The sequence below is a fragment of the Embiotoca jacksoni genome, unplaced genomic scaffold, assembly GCF_022577435.1.
Source record: "Embiotoca jacksoni isolate LCO1_2020_lvr unplaced genomic scaffold, fEmbJac1.0.p SCAF_2, whole genome shotgun sequence".
Lineage (NCBI taxonomy): Eukaryota > Metazoa > Chordata > Actinopteri > Embiotocidae > Embiotoca > Embiotoca jacksoni.
In genome coordinates, this window is record NW_027185340.1 from 11,852,430 (window position 1) to 11,868,799 (window position 16,370).

At 41.1% G+C, this 16,370-nt stretch overlaps 1 protein-coding gene across 1 annotated transcript; it reads left to right on the plus strand.

The window, feature by feature from the left end:
• The first annotated feature begins 44 nt into the window (after positions 1-44).
• Positions 45-15,488, plus strand: heg1 (heart development protein with EGF-like domains 1). Its single transcript, XM_069154567.1, has 14 exons — positions 45-834; positions 6,411-8,079; positions 8,992-9,482; positions 10,491-10,604; positions 10,844-10,966; positions 11,078-11,181; positions 11,284-11,339; positions 11,660-11,817; positions 12,287-12,421; positions 12,610-12,652; positions 12,740-12,777; positions 12,876-12,963; positions 13,882-14,059; positions 14,190-15,488. Exons 1-14 carry the CDS (start codon positions 558-560, stop codon positions 14,331-14,333), a joined length of 3,618 nt encoding a protein of 1,205 aa, XP_069010668.1. The 5' UTR covers positions 45-557; the 3' UTR covers positions 14,334-15,488.
• Positions 15,489-16,370: the final 882 nt, after the last annotated feature.

Consider the following 16,370-nt stretch of genomic DNA (forward strand, 5'->3'; position numbering starts at 1 on the left):
AAATATCATAGGATATCTTTTAGTAAAGATTTCAGAAGCTAGACTTATTATTATTACCTGAAATTTGAGATCCTCCATGGACATTATAAATCGTAAGATAATTGAACAGTTATTCTAACAGTTGTGATGGGGTACCACGCGACCCGCAGCAGAAGGATTATTTCTCTATAAACTTCACGTCTGTGGAGCATCACTCTCTTATGGCTGATAAAGGGACATTTTTAGGGCTTCCGACACCTGCAGGCGGCTACTGGTTTGAGTAACGGGACGTGTATGTGTCTGTGTCTATGTGTGTGTGCGTGCGTGCGCGCAGGAGGAGGAGGAGGAGCCCGGGCTCCTTCGCCGTGATAACAGGCTGCAGCCTCAGCTCTGTTATCTTCCGTTCCCCGCCGTCTGAGCAGCGGATCTCCTCCGGACCTCCACCAGGATTTATTCATTTCCCATTAAAAGTTCCCTAAAGGCTGCAGCGCTCCTCTCATGGTGTCCCCGGGAGACTCCCCGGCATTCACTCGACTTTACGGAAACTATCGGCGAACGTTTTGGGGGTCTTGAAAATCATGGAAACGTGGTTTTTGAATCACGTCCTCGGTTGGTCTCTGTCGGTCCTCCTGCTCGGTCTGCCGGGGCCCTTCGGGGCAGGGACCCCCAGCAGCTACAGCACTAGTCCGGTAACGGATGGATTTCATCATTCGGCGGCCACAGACAAACTCGGCAACATGGACAACAATGCAACTTCGACTTCATACTCCAGCGAGAGTTTATCACCATCACAGAGGAACCTCCTGCTCACAGACACTGCTGAAACACACGCTGCTGCTGCTGCAGGAAACTTCGGTAAGACCACTGTTAGTGAGGCCTGCCAAGACAAGTGTAACTCCCATTACGATGAGAAGTCTTCTTTTCCGCAAACTAAAACCTCAGTAAATATTTGTATTTTCGCCCTGTTAAAATGAGCTGTAGCTGGTGGATGCAGCAGAAAGGTTCACATATGATGGCAGTTTGAGGTAGCCCAACATTTTGTGTTGGGTAGTGGTCATCTCCTAATTACAACTATGAACTGAAAGTGCATTGTCTGAAGTGAGCACTGTTTATTTGTTTATTTTTTTTACTGTTTTGGCAGAATGGCTTCAATTCTAAATCAAAATGCCACTGGAATTATGTTCCTTTTGCTGCTGTGTACACGCCACAAAGTATAGAATGAAATCGCATTATTTTCTTGATGGATTGATTGGTCTAATAATTGTCAGACACTGAACAAAATGCCCACCACATGTGTCCCTACCCAAGTTGATATTCAGATACCCAGCTTTATTCAACCAGCAGTTTAAAACCCACATTTCAAAACCCATACTCTCTCAAAGTCTGAGGTTTTGAGAGATTGCAACAAGTCAGACTTTAACATTTCCACTGAAACTACAACCCTCACAATCCAGCTAGAGCTGCAAGAACTATTTTAATAATCGCTAATAATTTGAGTCAGTTCTTAAACTCTCTGTTTCCAGCTTCTTAAATGTGAATATTTAACAACTTTGGAAAGCACTGGTCAACACGTCTCATCATTTTCTGACATTATAAAGGCAAAATAGAATTGAAAAAATTAGACACTAACAGTGTTAAAGTAATTCAATAATTGCAGCACTAATTAATTGGTTATCTAAATTGATACAGATCATTTCTTTGTCCTCTCGGTTAATCAGACACCAACTAATTGTTTCAGATCTCATCCAGTATGAGAAGTCTTATTAACCCTCGTACGCCCACTTCTGGGGTTCTAATAGAAGAGGATTAACTGACCTTAAAAATTACGTTTTATAATAACCACTGATAACCGCTCATTACATGATCAGCAACCTCATTTGAGGAACTTAACTTTTTTAGTTGAGGTGCTGCTGTTTGTTATCCGGCTCACACAGGTGTTGATAAGGTGCATGAAATTGTGCCTTCCTTAAAGCTCAGCTTCTTAAAGACAATTATATATCAATCATTAAAAAAAAAAAAAAAGCTGCCCCTGAATCGAAGCAGACATGCAATTGAGGCTGCAAAAAACAATTGTTTTCATTATCAGATTAATTTGTTGATTATCTCATTGACTGATCCATTAGCCGTTCGGTCTTTAATATGACAGAAAATGGTGAAAAATGTTAACGGGTGTTTCCTAAAACCCAAAGTGAAGCCTGAATTATATTGCTTTGTCCCAATCAAAAGTCCACAATCAAAATATATTTAGTTTGTAGAGGACTAAAGAAACCAAAAAATATTCACATTTAAAAAGATGGAATCAGAACATGTTAGCATTTTTTTCATGGAAAAAAAAAAGTCAAAACAACTAATCGATTGTCAAAATAGTTGTCAAAAAAAATTTCTGTCACTCAGCTAGTCAATTAATTGATCATTCTTGCAGTACTTTAGCAGGATTGTGATGCATTTTGGTTTGGAGAGATGTGGCTCACACACAAGAGCTGCCAATTGAACTCTTTTAGATATTAAGTGGAGGGAAACCACATCTGAACAAGCACCCCTTTTCACTTCACTTTATAGCTCCAGAAAATTGGAAGGCAGAATGGGATTTCAGGCTCAATTTCCTGTGTGCAAGACCCCAATATCATCCATCAGTATAAGAAGAAAAACTTCGTGGGTAGAAACAATTTTCAACCAAAAGGCCTGAAGTGGCAGGAAAGCATGTCTCAAAATATTCCTGCACCACTGGGATTTTTCCTCAAAGCAATTAAAGATAAAACATTAGAAAAGCCTTTAACTGCTGATACACGTTCTTCAGAAAACAAAAGTTGTATCCCTCAAGTGAGTTGCTATACTGGAAACAGAATAACTCTTCACCCCTGAAGAAAGGAGGATTGAAAATTGAAAGTATGTATGAAAAAAAAACAAAAAACGTTTTTACCATCAAGATGCTTAACGCAACCATTTACAAGGATGATAACAAAATAATGTACCATAACACATCCAATAATGACTCGGATCTCGACATTAGACTGCGCTAGCTGTAAATAATTAGTCTTTTTTAAGGCAGTTTTGCTGCTCTAATTTACACTATTACACTGGTATACTCTCAAAATCACAAAAATGCAATTGCTGTCACGCTTAAATACAAACCTACTATGATTACAGCTATACTACTGGTAATAAATTCTGTTTATCAAATACTTCCATAAATCCTCTGAAATGGTTAAAAAAAAAGTTGAGAAAAACTAGCAATCAGGGATTACAGTAATCAGCGAAGGTAGTAATGTAATGCAAACCTAAAAACATTGGTCTTAATTTGTGTCTGTGGCAGTAGAATACACAGCAAATGCTGCACTACAGTATAGATACTCCTTTAGTGCTACAAGTTTAATAATTTTAGTAGAATTTAAAACGTATTATTCTTATATTAAAATGTATGTATTCATTTGAAGAATTTTTGTGATGCAATCTATATTTCCTACTAATTTAAAAAATAATGTAACATGTGGCAGGCTAATAAAGAAAATGTTTTTATTCCTATTTGCCCTGTTTCGTCTAGCCTCGAGTAACATTGCGCTAACTTATGTCAATGTTTTTAACGCAATTTAACATTAAATACTTGAGCAACTGCAAAAGCTTATGTTACATTTAAGCTACTTATAACTAACGCAAGCTAAACCATACCCTCCGTCTTCATCCGAACTTTTCATGCTTATGGGTGAGGCAAAACGTGACACTGACACGATTTCCCCTAGTGGACTGACAGGAGTATTACAAGCTTTGGTGTGATACCAGCTGCAAGGGTTTGAAAGCCGTGACATTGAGCTTTTCATTGATGCTGCAAAGGAAACTTAAGACAGAAAGAATTTATACTTTCTTCACCCAGATTTTACTCTGAATCACTGCGCCTGCCCTAAACCAGCCTTTAAAGTCATCCGGCGTCAAACGTACAAAACGGATTATGAACATCAACTATAACCAAAAACTTCCTATTTCCTATCTGGACTGTGAAATGAATATCAGCAGGTCTATTCACAACACTGCTACAGTATCATCTGAGCTCATGGATATGCTAAATACATTAACTTGAATTAATGTGCGAATTGCACCGTTTCTGAGGTATAACAGATGTTAAAAGATGTTACTGACAACAGTTGAAAAATAACCAGCAGAGGATCTGGGAGTGTCCATCACTTGCTGCCAACACCACGTTCCAGTCTGAGTTTTGATGGCCAGACTGGATCCAGAAAGAGAAAAGAAAGTAATAAGAGAGACACATGCAGAGGAAGTGAGAGAGGAGAAGAGTCTGGTGGTCCAGCGCTCCTCGTAGATTCACAGTGAACAGGCTGCTGGCAGCACTGGCTCTCATCCTCAGAGTGCTGTTGTTCCCGTCCTGGACACCAGCAAAGTGAAAGGCTGGCAGACGCCACGGCATCAGAGACAGACAAGAGAAAAACCTCTCGCACACAAACGTGTTGCCCGGCTGACTCGTGTTTTAGTACTCTTGATACTTTAAGGCTTTTGTTTGTGAGGTGCTTGTAGGCTACGTTAAAGCTGCTCACCGCACTCTGAAGTTCAGCAAACCTTCACGTTGGATGAATGCTCCCTAAACAACCAGGTGTTACGCCATAGCCTGTAAGGCCGCGTCAGTCTTACATTTTAACTCGCCTAAGCGTGAAAAGTTAGTTGCCTTCATTTTAGGCACCAAAACTCTTGTGGTTATCTTAAGGAAAAGATCAGGGTCTAGGTTGAAAAAAAAGTAAGTAGGTACATCACGTAAGCAACTTAACGTACGTTATATTTGTTAAAAACATTTCATAATGAAAGTAACTTACTTACATTACACGGACTCGGATATCGGTCCCCCAGGTGAAAGTCCTGTGTTTGATCTATCCAATCCCTCCTCCTTCAACCATGGTCATACATGCATGCGTTTTTCACGCCAAGACGAGACAAAATGTGATTGACACGATGTCCTCTAGTGGACTAACAAGTGTATTACATGTTTTGGCACAATACCATGCTGCCCTAAAAGGCCATTTATGAAGGAAAGTGTTTTATGTTAAATTAATAGATACGGTATTTGACCAGTGCCAAACATCCAACAGACAGTTAACAACAAACTTGCAAACCTATATTAGTTTTGAGCAAACAGAATTTTTACTGAGCATTTGCTGTAGAACAAAACAGCTAAAAAGACTATTGGATCAAGCATTGGACTTTTACTAGTCAGATGGCCATAACTATGATTCTAAATGAATCATAATGTTACCCCTTGTCCCATTGCATGTGTAAACAGGCAAAGCTGAATGTGTTCCTTTGCCCTCAGATAAACATATATAATCACTAAAGATCTAAAGTAATGTGTTCATATACAAATGATTCAGCTGTGGATATTAGACATGAAAACAATGTAGATGCAGAGTATTCTGAGATGCATGCTGTTTAATTGTGAGATTGTGACACTGACTCCAGCCGGGGAAATGTGTTGCATGTCATCCCACTCTGCCCCTGGTTCCTGTCGGTCTCTTCTGTCAACTGTAAAAGGCAACATGCCAAAACATGAATCTAAAACAAGATTCCTACTCCACAACAACATTCTTTTCACTTCTGGATGTGTTCAGGGAGTTTAAAATGACTTAACATTTTTTTTTAACCAGACTAAAAAAGACTGATTATGAACACACACACACCCAGATTCATGGTGACCGTTTTTTTCTGCCGGGGCCTTGTGCTCACTCAGCTTTAGGAAGGAAATGGCTGATTCCCAACAGAGACAGTCACCGCCATATTTAGGAGTTCAAGCCATTGTTAGAGTCGACAAGCTGGCTGCCAGTTGTTCTCCACCCAAAATCATTGCCCATGTATGCAGCTCTCTGCATTCTGACAGCTTCTTGTCACTTTCTGCAGCCTAAACAGGTCAGACACAGCTTGGAGATCACCCTCTGGTGGCCACAGATTGAATTGACTGCAATGTGAAGTAAAATTGTGTTGCGAAAAATGAAAAGTAACGCTTTAGAGATCATAATTCTTTTTTTAATTAGTGCGATAAGATCTATCAGTGTTTTTTTTTAAATAAACACTAAAGTTCAGAGCCTAACGTGACATGCAATAGTACAAAACCCAAATACCTTAAATTAAAAGCCTTCTAAAACAGAGAGGCTGGAAACAAGTGAGCTTTTTGGCATTTTCGCTTGATAATTGACTGAAAGGAGTATCAATATCGATAGAGGTGTACATTATCTGCTAGATAATTGGAGCACTATTTTATAGAAGTTTCTCGTCAGTGCTTCCAAATTGATGTGGAACCAGTATTTTGGGGTAGTTTTTCTGATTAATAACATCAAATAGTAAATAAACCATAAAAATGTTGATGATGAATTTAGTGAATTGAGTGTTTGATTGATTGAATATTTAGTAATGATATGTATTTTCTTCTTCATCCACAGACACTGAGCAGACACAAACCCTCACAGAAACAAGCAGCAGGTCTCTAGAGGCCATAAATCTCTCTACTGAGCCAATCACCTCCACCCTTGTAACCACCACTGAGGCCAGCAGCAGCGACAGCGTCAGCAGCAGCACCGGTGGCATCGGCAGCAGCATCGGCAGCAGCAGTAGCGGCATCAGCAGCAGCACCACCGGCGGCATCGGCAGCGGCAGCAGCAGCGGCGGCATCGGCAGCAGCAGCACTGGCGGCAGCGGCAGCAGCAGCAGCAGCACCGGCGGTATCGGCAGCAGCGGCAGCAGCAGTAGCAGTAGCGGCATCAGCAGCAGTAGCAGTAGCGGCAGCAGCAGCAGCGGCGGTATCAGCAGCAGCAGCACCACCGGCGGCATCGGCAGCAGCAGCAGCAGCGGCGGCATCGGCAGCAGCAGCACCGGCGGCATCGGCAGCAGTAGCAGCACCAGCACCAGCAGCAGTAGCGGCATCAGCAGCAGCAGTGGCAGCAGCAGCAGCGACAGCATCAGCAGCAGCAGCAGCATCGGCAGCAGCAGCAGTAGCAGCATCGGCAGCAGCAGCATCGGCAGCAGCATCGGCAGCAGCAGCAGTAGCAGCAGCGGCAGTAGCAGCATCGGCAGCAGCAGCATCGGCAGCAGCAGCATCGGCAGCAGCAGCAGCAGCAGCAGCAGTAGCAGCAGCAGCAGCAGTAGCAGCAGCAGCAGCAGCAGTAGCAGCATCGGCAGCAGCAGCAGCAGCAGCAGCAATGGCAGAAGCAGCAGGGACTGGAATGACTTTACAAACACAGACCAGATGCCAGGCATCTCCCATTCTGTATCCTGGGAGGCCAGGTCCCGGGTGTTTACAGAGGACACCAGCCTGGCCCAGGACAGCCCAGACACCACCGTCCGACTGGGGGACGCCACGGCTTTGGTGTCGCAGACAGCCGACCTCGACGACAACACCTACACCACCACGATCAGCCGAGCTGGGGAGAGGACCCTGCTGTCCGTCACCTTTTCCTCCAGCAACAGCACATCATCTGCTTTTACAGAAGACTCCAACTCACATCAGCCTCCCTCCACCTGGGGGATTCCGCCGAGGCCTGCGGAGACTGAAGACTACACCTCCAGTGCCGCGTCCACGAGGACTACTGGAAGGGAAACGACCGACCAGCACATGACCGACTCCTTCAAGGGGACATTTTCAGAGACTGGGATCCCAGTGGGGTCAAGAGGAACCCAGAGTTTAACTGGACGACCTAACACAACCCGGCATCAACACACGTCAACGCCAGAGGAAATCTTCGACTCAACACCACCTCTCAGGGTGACGGAGCCCGGCACTGACCAATCTGAAGTGTCCGTTTCCTCCACACCTCCTTTCACCTCAACCGCAGGAGGTCCTGCCAACATCTCGGGGACAGACCAGGGGTTGGACTCCAGTGTTGGAGCTTCCACCGAGTCTTCCAGTGGAGCCCAGAGCTCCAGCACTCAAAACCTGGAGGGCACTGAGGGGCTTTCACCCCAGACCAGAGAGGACCATGTGGGCTGGGGTCTGACTGCCGTGCCCTCTACAGTCAGCAGCAGTACATCTGAAATCGATGCGTCAGTGACAGACGGGCCCATGCCGGTTACTGAGGTCTTCCTCACTACCACACCTGCCACTGTTACAGCAAGGTATGTTTTATTGTTTATTAAACAGAATTTTCTTTTTGTGAGAAAACATTATTTTGGCAGAGAAATCATGCTCTATACTGCCCAATGAAGCTAGGTGGAGAGATGGTCAATGCCAAGTTGGAGCAAAGCTAAAATAAAATAAACTTTTTAATTCTGAAAAATATTCATTCTAATGAGCTCAATGGTACCTCAGCTTTAAGCTCTGGTGTGGTAAAGCTACCTTGAAATTATGTTTTTAAAAGTAATATATAGTAAATGTATTTATTAAAATAATTTTAGCATGAATATAAGAAGGGATGGACACTTAGCCAACTATGAGCTATGGCCCCAAATTAACCAAACTATGTTTTTTTTTCTAATTACAGTTAAATAAGAAAGCTCAATGAAGGCATTTTACATTTTGGATTCCATCGAAAGGCAGATTGTATCATTTGCAGTTTTTAGACAGTATTTAGGTTCCTTTTTTCTGACTTTCTGACTACCTATTTACTGATCTCTTACTTTGTAGGGCAGTATACTGTGTAACTTTAAAGGAGCAGGATTTAGTGGTATCAGAGTGTAGATAACTTAACGTCCCTCCTCTCACCCTCCCCTTCGGAGCGTTTAGGAGAATCTCCGGTGGCCATGAACCTCACACTGAAGGCCCTCTCTAAGGCCAGAGTTTGGTTTGTCCATTTTATGCTACAGTAAAAATATTGCAGTGCAACATGGCACACTCTGTTGAGAAGGACCTTCCCCCCCATGTAGATATGAAGGGCTTATTCTTAGGTAACAAAAATACATCTGCCAATAGATGCCACTGAATCCTGCACGTCAGTGTCACGTCAGTCTAGAGGTGCATTAGTCTTTGTTATGACAACGATTCAATGTATTTTTTTGAGAGACTTAATTGGTTTATCTTTTCTTTAACAGATTTCAGACAACAGAGGAAGAAACTTTTAAAGCCACCGCCTTCACCAGCACGACGGCCGCCACCACTCCTCCCCTGGTTACGAGGCCCAGTAGTACATCTAGTAGCTCTATTCCAGGATCCCCTACTGAGGCAACCGTCCCATACACTGCACGCTCCACCACAGCCTCCACCTTCACCCTGCAGACCTCTGCAGCGCACTCAACTCTCAGTGGCTCACCTAACCAAACGCCTGGACTATCTACTGGGACGCCTAACCCTACCAGTGTCAGCACCCTGCAGATTGAAACAAGCACAGGAACTCATAGGATCACCACAGCTCAGAGCCAGTACATCACTACAACCTACACCCACAGCACCCCAACCAACCCGACAGAGGCTTTCCACACCACCTGGAAACAGGCCGACAGAGGAACCACAGAGATGGTGGTGACAACACCGACCACTGAAGTTCAACCCACCAAAGTACCACCACCACCACCATCACCACCCAGTGAGTGCAGTGACTTTTTCCGCTTCAAACAGCAATCCTTGGCATGCAGTTTTACAGCAGTTTCACAGTTACTCTTTTTTTTTTTAATTTAACTGTGGTGGCTTGTTGTTACATGATTTTTGTATTCACTATAACCAAAACAGAAATGTTCAAGTACATCAGGTCGTATGTAGCAGGAAATTTCCCCTCAAAACTTAGTTGTGCATTTTGCAAACGTATCTCATTTCAAGCAATGTTTCTTTTTCTTTGAGTAGACTACTATGGTAATAATGTTAATGTTGAAAATGCACTGAAATTAATTTAAAGTATGATGGATTATAATCTTCCAAACACTTTAAAAATCATATCACTTCCAGGTCATTCGTCAGGAGATATACGTGTTGTCTTGCATAATGTATGGTATAGTGCATAAGTATGAACTTTTAAGCTCAACTCAGCCACAAGTTATTTGTTCAATCAAGTTACGCTCTACGGGTTTTTAGGTTTCATTATAATTGACCGTTACTGAGTGCAGACACTTTAATTTGAATGGATAGGTTAAAGAAAGGTAGTAGTCCTTAACAAGTCAATACGTATCACTGATGTCATTATACAAAATAAACACTGATGTCCATGTATCTTGGAAATGTTAGGAGCGTAAAGTAAAAGAGTTTATTTAAATGACCACTGATCTGTTTTCTGAAGAAGGTGCTCCCTTGTCATTGATTAATTTTCAAGTGATACACTTTTTGGAAGGGCCTCTGATGTGCTGATCATACTGCAGTGATGTCTACACTTGATCGTATGAGTTTTTAGAATAATGCAGAGAAAAGCAGACAAATAGAAAGATACTGAAACCAGGTCAGGTGTGAAAACATGCTTCATAAAACAATCACTTTATGAGACTGATGAGAAGTCGGTGTGGAAACAATGTACTCGTATGTGCCCAAAGAACACTGTTTTTAACTTTTTAAGGCTTCAGTTTCTAAAATTGAAGGTAAAGCCCTCTTTTTATTCTTTGAACTCCAGGTAACCCCTGTGTGTCCAACCCTTGTATGAATGGAGGGATGTGCGCGAGCTATAAAGGGCATCAGTTCACCTGTCACTGTCAGCAGGCCTGGACAGGACAGACCTGCAACCAGGGTGAGCATCGCCTCTCTTCTCCCTGATAGTTTGATAACAACACTGTCAACGTGCATGCTACCACAGGTTCTGTTTCAATGCACAAAATTCTTTAAATCTTCAAAATATTTCAAACTGAAGTAAGTTTTCGTTTAAAAAAAAAAAGTTCCTGAGGGTTGAAATTTGAATTGATATCTATGGATTCAGTGAAGTCCCTTATAAATGTAATATTGTAATGCCTGCATGTGCTGTGTGTTTAGATATGAATGAGTGTGAGCAGGACCCCTGCCCTGTTGGCTCCAGATGTGTGAACACGCGAGGCTCCTTCAGCTGTGAATGTCCGCTGGGCTTTGACCTTGAGGATGGACGCACATGCTCCAGAGGTAGCACCGCTCTACATATACATCTACATACAAGTATATTATCGTTATTATCTCTGGAGTCTTAAGACCTTATTTTAAATCACTGACAGTATAATTTTTTTCTCTCCACAGCAAAGACATTTCTGGGAACTTTCAGTGTTAACAGACCGCCACATGACCCCAGTACTTTCAAGAGCGCCACCATGCATGAGCTCCAGAGAGAGATCATTCAGCTGGTGAGAAACAAATCTACATCGCTGTGCCTTCTCTGCACATTTCGGAGAAAATCTCTACTGGATTTAAGTCTGTTATATCATATGCTCTTGTCTCTTCTGCAGCTCAATGTGTCGCTGTCAGTCCTTCGAGGTTACAGTCGCTCCACACTGAGTAAGAAGTAAGTTCTTGTTATCACTAAACTTTTTGATTTCTCTACATTTTTTGTTGTTGTGTCATATTTTTTAAAGAAAAAAAAGAAAAAGCTTTCACAACCCGTTTTTTTTATTTATTAGAAAAGAAAAACAAACCCACACTGTAAGATTATCTTTGCAGTTTCCAATGCATTTCTAACAATTCTAAAGTGATTTTCTCAGTATACTGACACATTTTAAGAATGCTAAAACATTCATGAAAAAAAGCATCACTTGTCATCATGAAGGGGGTTGCTCACGAGACAAAGCAGTGCTCTAACATTGACTTCTGATCTCCTCCCCACAGAGAGGACGGAGTTCATATCTTGGCAGTCAACATGTTTTCCATATCCACTGACGTGACGACTGCTGAGGTCTACAACAGTATCCAGATGTCTCTCAGCAACTGCAGCTCCTCGTTGGCCCACTGCCGCATGGCCCTGCACCACCAGCTCACTTACCACAGTGAGTATATTAACCAGAAATAACACGTGCACATCGACATGATCAGCTGTTTTGTTTTAACGGGTTTAATGCTATCTCCAACTTGTAAATTAGATTGAGAGCAGAAATTTAAAAGTGATTGAGAGTATATTTACAACCACCAGAGGGCATAGCTTGGCCATAAATAATTATTCTGTGAACAGTAGTATGATACGTTTGAGAAAACATTATATACATAAACTACATTGTACAAAAACATCATGTATATGCTATTTTTCACAGCATAATATGACAAAAAAAATCCGATGGTTAAAATGTAGGAAATGGTGCTGGACCATTCAATGCTAAACTATAGGGTACAAACACCATAATTTATATACAGCATCAATGAAGTGCATTGGTGTTTTCTGTATTCTCTGACTTCTAATTTTGTCCAAGTTATGATCTGATTGTTAAAGTCCTGAATAACGCTGTCCTCACTGTGTTCCAGTGGAGAGTCTATGTGTGGCTCAGAGGACTCAGTGTGACACAGAGCGCTCCACCTGCACAGACAGCAGTGGCACAGCCCACTGCCAGTGTCTTCAAGGATACTACAAACACAATCCTGATGACTTGTCCTGCTTAGGTAAGGTCTTCTTCAGTTTCATTGTATTTTTGTTTATGCCCATAAACTAGATCGTGGCAACCAAGTGAAGGGAAAGCATAATATTATATAGTTAATTTACTGAAAATGATCTAAAAAGTACTGGCTTTTGAGACCTTTTATACCAAACTCTGTAATTCAAAGTTTCCACACAAAACATTTCGTTTCAGATTGCGGGGATGGCTACAAGTTTGAAAATGGCACCTGTGTCCCGTAAGTTATCCTTTTATTTTATTTTAGTATCAATCCAGAAATGTTGAAAGATTTAAGTCCACTGCAACTTCTATTTCTATTTTTCAGGTGCATGTTTGGGTTCGGAGGATTCAACTGTGGAAATTGTAAGTGATTCTCACAGACCAATGTCAGCTCAACTTGAATCTGTAAATGTGTGTTTTTGTAAGTGCAGCATTAAATGTGTTGTTATTTAACATTGCAGTTTACAAGCTTATCGCAGTCGTGGTGTCACCTGCAGGGGGCGCCCTGCTCCTCATCCTCGTCATTGCTCTCATTGTCACCTGCTGCAAGTAAGATTTCTCCTTGGCTTGCTATTTCTTTCCACTTTATCATTATATTTTTCAACATTCTCTAATCAGTACAGTAATCTGCCATGTTAAACCTTAATTTCAAGGCATCCTTTTTTCCTGACCTATGCAACTTTGCTAAATGACTATAAGGACTAGCGTTACCAAAATTTCCACGCACACTAGATTTGGTAAAGATTGGATGAAATATGGACAGTAGGAGACACTACAGATATCATTTGTTTAATGTCATGCCATCTGGCGGCCATATTCCACAAGTTTGTGGGTGGCTGCTCGGTGCTCCTATGTGCACGGTTGTCTAAAAGTTGGTTGCAAAACAAAGATCCATTCAAGAGTTATTTGACTTTGAATCTTTTGAACACCCAAAAAAACCCGCCCACTCAAATTTGGGAACCAATTGCAGGAGAACGATAGATAATATCACAAATGATCTAGGAAATCCCCAGAAAAAAATAAGAGTTTTTCCGCCATGAGTAATGGTGTGGGAGGTATTAACAGTAAACTGAAATATTGAATAGTGTGCCACGTGGTGGCACTATTGAGGGGAAATGCCAGCAGTCTTAGTTGTACAAGGTGTGATAACGTTTGCAATTGGATTTTTTTTTTTTAAATATTGCAAAATAACAAAAACACCTCCATTTTCGCTACTTTTTTGCAACGTCAACAAAAAAAAAATACAACGGAGCTCGAAAAAAAAAGTCATAGCAAACCATTCCCAATAGGGTCACACCACATACTTGAATTTGGTGCATGTTGTCCCAAAGCTGTACGAGTTATTCGGTACGAGCACCCCTCATCATCTGAATCAGTTAACCTAAATTACAAAAAACATTCTCAGTTAGTTTGGTGATGTAAATTTTGATGAACTGTGGTAACAGTTTTACTTTTAAAATGTTTCAGGAAAGACAAAAATGACATCAATAAGATCATTTTCAAGAGTGGAGACCTGCAGATGTCTCCATACGCAGACTTCCCTAAAAATAACCGGATATCCATGGAGTGGGGCAGGGAGACCATAGAGATGCAAGAGAACGGCAGCACGAAAAACCTTCTACAGATGACCGACATTTACTACTCCGTAAGGAAATATATAATAAATTTTTTTTTCTTACATTTGTATTTCTTGTTTAAGACTTAGTTTTTGTCTGTATGGACGCAGCTGATGAATCGCATCACGGACTTCATTTTCTCTTTCTCTTCCCCCTCAGCCTGCCTTGCGTAACTCTGACCTAGAGAGAAATGGCCTGTATCCGTTCACAGGTCTGCCGGGCTCACGTCACTCGTGCATTTACCCTGCCCAGTGGAACCCTTCTTTCACCAGTGACGATTCACGGAGAAGAGACTACTTCTAAGTGCCTCGCTTTAACATACACGCCCTCAGAAACGTACCATCTGTCACACTGACAAAAGAGATGTGTCTTGATGGTTTTCTTTCACGGTCACAATGTGAGCGGCACTGTTTTTGAAAACCCATTTGACCGGCTGCATTCAGGGTTGCACACTAAATATGTAAATGTGTGTCTGCACATTATGAAAGTACATATTTTTGCAAGTAAAATGTGTCCTTGAGTAACCATTTCAGTGTTTTTGCATGTTTTAGGTCATTTACTTCAGCTCATGTTACCTAATATTTTCCCCGCCTTACATGAAGCCACTGATTGTCATTTGCTTCAGTGTGGAAGTAGGTGATCCATTGCGGTTAACATCACCCCTGCCCACCTGTTGTCGGAGTTATGTTGTTGCTGCCTGGTGACGCAGTGCAGATTTGTTTGAAAAATCTGCTCTGAATTAATGCACACTGATAATAAAAAAGCATGGATCATTTTCCTATGTGGGAATACACAGCAGTAACGTGTGTTGTGTTGCAAATAGACTAGAACATGCAAAAACACAGATGCTGTGGTTCATTAAATGCTGAAATATGAATATGGACACGCCACTGCTGTGATTTTCAAAAATAATCGTTTTCATCTTAGATTATAGTATGAGACCAAAAAAAAAAATACACTGAAAGATGCATAAAGTTGAGTTTCATGCCAATAGAAATTGAGGATGACTTTGTAATCGGATGCCAACCTTTATTTATTCCATGTATGTCCACACTGTTGACATGTAGCACAATGGACGTATCATACATACACACTGACAGACTTTACAGGGATAAACCTGTGGCTTTAAGTGTGTGAGTGTGTGTGTTAGTGTGTCTGTATCTGCATTTGTGTGTGTCAAAAAGAGACGCTGAGCAAGTATGTGCATCTCTTTAGTATTGATGTGTCTGAGGTTTGTGTGTGTTTGTGTGTGTTTGTGTGTTAAAAGTACTTATCTGTATACCAGAAGGATCATAACTGTCAATAAGTATTTGAATGTAAAGATGTATTATAATTAGCTGTTTCTGTTGTGAATTCATATTTTTATGTGAGTGTTATCTTTCTTTGTGTAAATATGGTCTGTTGATTCTGGCGTTTTAGTCAGAAGTGCTTATTTAAGTAAAAACATATTGCACTGCATTTTGTCTCTGACTCTGATTGAAATGATCGTTGATTTTTTTGTTTTGTTTTGTTTTTAAACCCTTCTGATCCTCCGAGGCTTTTATGTTGTATAGTTGACAGTTTGTGTCAAAGCTTAAATTAATATATTTAAAAAAAAATGTTCAAGCTTAACATTTATAAAATTGAGCTGTCAAAATAGTATCGTACATGGTTTCATTTTTAGTACAATTCTTTGTTTTAATATTTTGGTACAAAGCAAGGAGGACAACAAGTATACCTCATACTTAAAAAAAAAATAAGAATAACTTTTTTGCATATTTCCAGAGCTTTAGTTGCATCTCTGTTTTCATCGCTGGATGTTGTTAATTCTGTTGTTATGGTGATAGCTTAATTGTCACTGCAAGTATGAAATAGCAATAACAAACTACCCTGAAGTTAAGAGAACCGAATGGCACCTTCATAGCTGTTACAATAGAAACCAAATTCCATATTAAGTGGCTGTGAAGGATTGGAGTTCATAATTTAAAATATTAAATTCGAAACAGTCAGTGCTCCCAGCTGTGATATCGGGTTTCAAAGTCTTTTTTAAAATCAGACATGCTGATGTGAAATTATGGCACACAAATGAACTCAATCAGCAGACAGCAGCGCGCAGTAATAAAATAATTCACGTCCACATTTCATCCATTTTTAGACAGGTGGTATTATTTCATATGTTCCCACATTTTCTTTGGACTGGTATCTGTACAACTGACCTGTCCACAATATAAATTACTCTATGAAGTAGAATAATTCTTAAACAGGCTATTAATGGCCTGATAATTCTGTGTGCTGTTCTTATATTACAAATAATAATTAAAAAAAAAAATCATAAAGCACTCTGGTACTCTTTTTCCTAAA

Bases quoted from the DNA above. Each gene is read 5' to 3' on its own strand.
- heg1 (XM_069154567.1), top strand. From the start codon at position 558: ATGGAAACGTGGTTTTTGAATCACGTCCTCGGTTGGTCTCTGTCGGTC. The intron at 835-6,410 runs GTAAGACCACTG...CTTCATCCACAG, and splicing joins TGCTGCTGCAGGAAACTTCG to ACACTGAGCAGACACAAACC. The intron at 12,653-12,739 runs GTAAGTTATCCT...TCTATTTTTCAG, and splicing joins GAAAATGGCACCTGTGTCCC to GTGCATGTTTGGGTTCGGAG.